Below are 4,070 nucleotides of genomic sequence, written 5' to 3'. Positions count from 1 at the left end.
GACACACATTGAAAGAGATTATTTCATTTTTCACCACAAGCATTTCAGGCACTTTTTTCTTAAATGTAATTTGTATGATATTATATTTGAAATAAAGAAAAATCTTATGTATAAGAACATGCATTATGGGTATTTTGTCTAAATCAAATTCACAACAGTTGAAAACATGTGAGTACAGATTTATTGACTTATTCACAATTCACTGATGAACATTATAAGACCAGGAACCATCTTCTTATTTTATCTTCCAAGTTTACACTGATATCTACAACATGCCTACATCACGATGGAGTGATGAGAAAGAGAGACGTGTGTCGGAGAGCACCGCTCACACGCTGCGTCTAAAGCACGAAGAGCGACGTCCACTCCACTGAGCACATTTCGGCACAAGATAAATAAAAAACAATTAAACACATTTTTTACTTCCATGAGAGGTATTTGAAAACAATGAAATTCAACATTAGCTCTATGGTTATTGGCCTTATTGTACACTTGACTCCAAAACACAATCATTTTACATGATACAATCAGAACAAAATACTGTATTATAGGGTATTAAAGTGCTCAAATATATAAATTTCCAAGTGTTTTTCTTTCATAATAAAATATTTTCATGCTCTGATACCGCCCCTCCTTTTAATTAAGAACCTGGATTATGCAACGGCAACATGTTTACTTGCCCAGCGGCAGTTGGTGGAAAGTCTGAGTGAATCTGAGGAACAACTCCCTCAGTCAGCTGCAGTCTTAAATCTTGTACATACTGTAAACTGTACTGATGGTATGAAACTGTAATATCTACAGAGGGTTCCCTCAGTCTCAGTCTTTTTCCATCCCTGTGGCCTGCAGCCACATGTAATTACTACTGTAGACAATCCACCCAACCTCGAGTCGCAATCATGAGTGATCCTCATGCAAACGTCCAAGCTGCGTCCATTTTGTCTGCAATAAGAAACGTATAGAATATGACCAGATTTATCTAATAAACATCTGCCTGATGGGAAAACAGTAAAGGCAGTCTGTCACATGATTTACATGTTTTCTATTTTACTCTTTGAGATGCAGTGTAAATCTGCTGGATGGACTGGAGGCCAGCACAAACTGAGCGGACCAGGATTTAACCTTTAAAAAATGAGTCAAGCACAAACCTAGCAAATCTGTGTAATGGGAGCATAATTCAGTCAGTATGAAGTCACACTGGACGAGAGCGCTCGCCACAAACGGTGGTGGCCAGATGCAGAAATACAACAGAAAAGCTACATTTTTCTGAATCTGATGTGATTAACCTCTCTATTAGAGATATATGTTTACTGTCTTCACACCCAAAAGTCCTGTTTTTGTAAAATAATTTACACTAGTGTTGGTTTCCCATTTTAAATTTGGGATTTTTGCCGTGTTGTCAATTCAACAGGCAGTAGAGTTTCTGTTTGAATGGAGAAAATGAATGGACCGATTTATTCAGGCAATGTTGTTGCCACTGTGATTAATTATGGATTTACTACCAGCATGACAAACTCTAGGCTTAGTGCTCGACGCGAGTTCGAATGCCCCAGATGAACATCCTCGTCGTGCAAACACTATATCGTCAAATTTATTCAATTTGTCAATCTGGATTAATAAACCGAGTTATATTCCTCCATAAGAGACGTCTCAGTTGTTACTACGCCACAGAGAGTTGTTTTCTCCTTTGACACAAACATTTTACATGAAATTGAGTATTAAATATAAAAAAACATCAATCTACAGGGGGGGACTGAACTCTTTCACTGTGACATTTTCCTACACTCACTATCAGTAGCACTTTTATTTTTTTTCTTTTCGGGACAGGATGACTTTAAGACGTTTTAGTCACAGTTAACACTGTAACCTTTTCTCTGTGACCTTTTCTCTTTGGTATAATATAATTTGTGACCTAACCTGCAAACTATGTAGGTTACGAGCAGTAAGTTTAAAATATCTCGTGGAATGCTTCATGAAATGCCAGTTTGAATGCCCTCGATCACCTGTAAATATATTCACCAGTTGGTTTTTTTGGACTATTTACATAAATCAAATATTGCAAACATTCCGTAAACAAACACGTGAGAAAAAAAATAAAGATACACTGAAACATAGCTTTACAACATATCCATACACATGAACACTACTAGCTCACAATTAGAATGTATTTCTGACCTTTGTAAACATTGTGACTTGTATATATATACATCAAAAAGCAGCATAACACTGGACCATCTGTAAAAACTATACTGTGTGTTATTCATTTCTGGGTTTTCCTTCATATCCGCCACAAATGTCACTCTTGGAATTCCAAGGGAATTTGAGATTTTCCTCATTCCTCATTTAATTAACATTCCACTGGAATATACGGCCATTTCCTGCACCTTGTGTTTTGAAATGGGGGGGTCTCTCTTCCTTTGAAAACTTTGCCGAGAACACATGATACTATTTCTGTCAGATTTCAAAGTTTGTCAAAGTTCCTCTTTACCTCAGCTAACACTGACAGAGACAGTCTTCTTCAAAGAAATATTCTCACTTTGGCATCATGTTGTGTGTGTGTGTTTTGCAGAGAATTTGAATATGAAACATTCATTTGAACTCCTCGACATCTGTTGTAATTAGAGCGATGAATACTGGGTCTTTCTAAACAGCAGAAACTGTACAAAAAACAGACTATTTAACACAAGCCTTATATAACGTCTTCTGAGTAGAAACGCTGACCAGGCTAGAACACCACTTTAAAAGTATAAAAATAGGTGCGCAACAACAGAGGACTTCAATTACCTGAGTACCTTTCCTTTTACACTGATGGATACAAGTCGATGCAGAACAAATAAACAGTCGCCCCATAATAGTAGCATTAATTCTTCTTCTTATGCCAAATCCAACTCTCTCTCTCTACATCGGTGATTAAGGCTGTTCTGGTGACGACTGCTACTAACCTCGGTTTGATTTATGCACAAAAGCTGAGCACAAGACATTTTCCACAAAAGCAATGAGAGAACAAGATAACAACAGTGGAAAAGAAATAAGACACGGCATTCTGTTCAGGCTTTTACACATTCACTGTGGCAGGTGCTCCTTTAAAGAGTATTCGCCACAAAAATGAAGCTTACACGAGTGATACACCTTTTTCGCCTTGAGCCTCTTCGGTCTCTACAGTTCAGGCTTGATTCACAGGAGGAAAATAAACTGGCAGTGTTGACGCATGCAGTCGTCCCCTTCAGACCATCCTGCGGCCGTGTTTCTGATTTGCTCATTTAGTTTTCATGTTCAGCGGCCTGTCGGTCACATGACTGTTTCCCGCTCCTCCTCAACCACGGGCGAGGGTTTCTCGTTCTCACAGGGCCTCGTGTGGGCTGAGTGCTCCTCCTCGGGAATGTGGAGCTCCTGTCCCGACGAAGGTATGGAGTTCTCTGAGACTGAGCCGTTCTTCACGTACCCAGGGAGGTTCCTGTGTCCGTTCACGGGCACCGGGCCCAGCCTCGTCGTGAGGTGCAGCGCCAGCGGTCCTCTGGCAGTGACGTTGGTTACACTGGTATGTGACACCATAGGTCCGTAGCTGTAGGTGTTACTGCCACTCCGAGCTTTCCTTTTGAAGTCCAGTGCCAGAGTCCTCCTGCTCCACGACTTTTTGATCTCGGCTTGTACCTTGGAGGAGGAAATGTTCTTTAGCGACGTAGGAGTATAAATAATATGCAGGAGGTTTTTCTGTGAAATGTGAAACTTAATGAGTACTTACCTCACCATTGCAAAAGCAATATATAATTGCGACGAGGAATCCCTGAAGGAGAGAGGAGAATGATAATATGAAATCTTATCTGTGTAATTGTAGATTTTCTATGGCATTTTAAAACCATTGGCCACTCCTCACTTCCTCTCTATCTTAATTATGATCTTAGAAAAATTAAACCCCTCAACAACAACAAGTATAAGATCAATGATTCTTCCTCTCATGCTGGAGAGGACACGTATACTGTGCCGACGGGTCTATTAGATTGGGTCGGCTTGAAAGAACATATTCATATTTATGTCCGTGGTGTCAATTTCTGGCCCTTCTAAAGCAGCAGCTT

General features: G+C 39.7%; 1 protein-coding gene across 1 annotated transcript in view; it reads right to left on the bottom strand.

Annotated features, from left to right (window-relative positions):
* Positions 1-158: 158 nt before the first annotated feature.
* Positions 159-4,070, bottom strand: part of pth1r (parathyroid hormone 1 receptor) — a 41,546-nt gene continuing 37,634 nt past the window's right edge. Inside the window, exons 12-13 of the mRNA XM_020102071.2 lie at positions 3,740-3,781; positions 159-3,648 (exon numbers count right to left, since the gene is read on the bottom strand). Coding sequence (XP_019957630.2) covers positions 3,286-3,648; positions 3,740-3,781 — 405 coding nt within the window. The 3' untranslated portion in view covers positions 159-3,285. The remainder of the gene's footprint in view (positions 3,649-3,739; positions 3,782-4,070) is intronic.

This window comes from Paralichthys olivaceus, chromosome 16 (genome assembly GCF_024713975.1).
Source record: "Paralichthys olivaceus isolate ysfri-2021 chromosome 16, ASM2471397v2, whole genome shotgun sequence".
NCBI classification, from domain to species: domain Eukaryota; kingdom Metazoa; phylum Chordata; class Actinopteri; order Pleuronectiformes; family Paralichthyidae; genus Paralichthys; species Paralichthys olivaceus.
The sequence above is the reverse complement of the archived record's forward strand: the minus strand, read 5'-3'. Positions and strand labels throughout refer to the sequence as shown.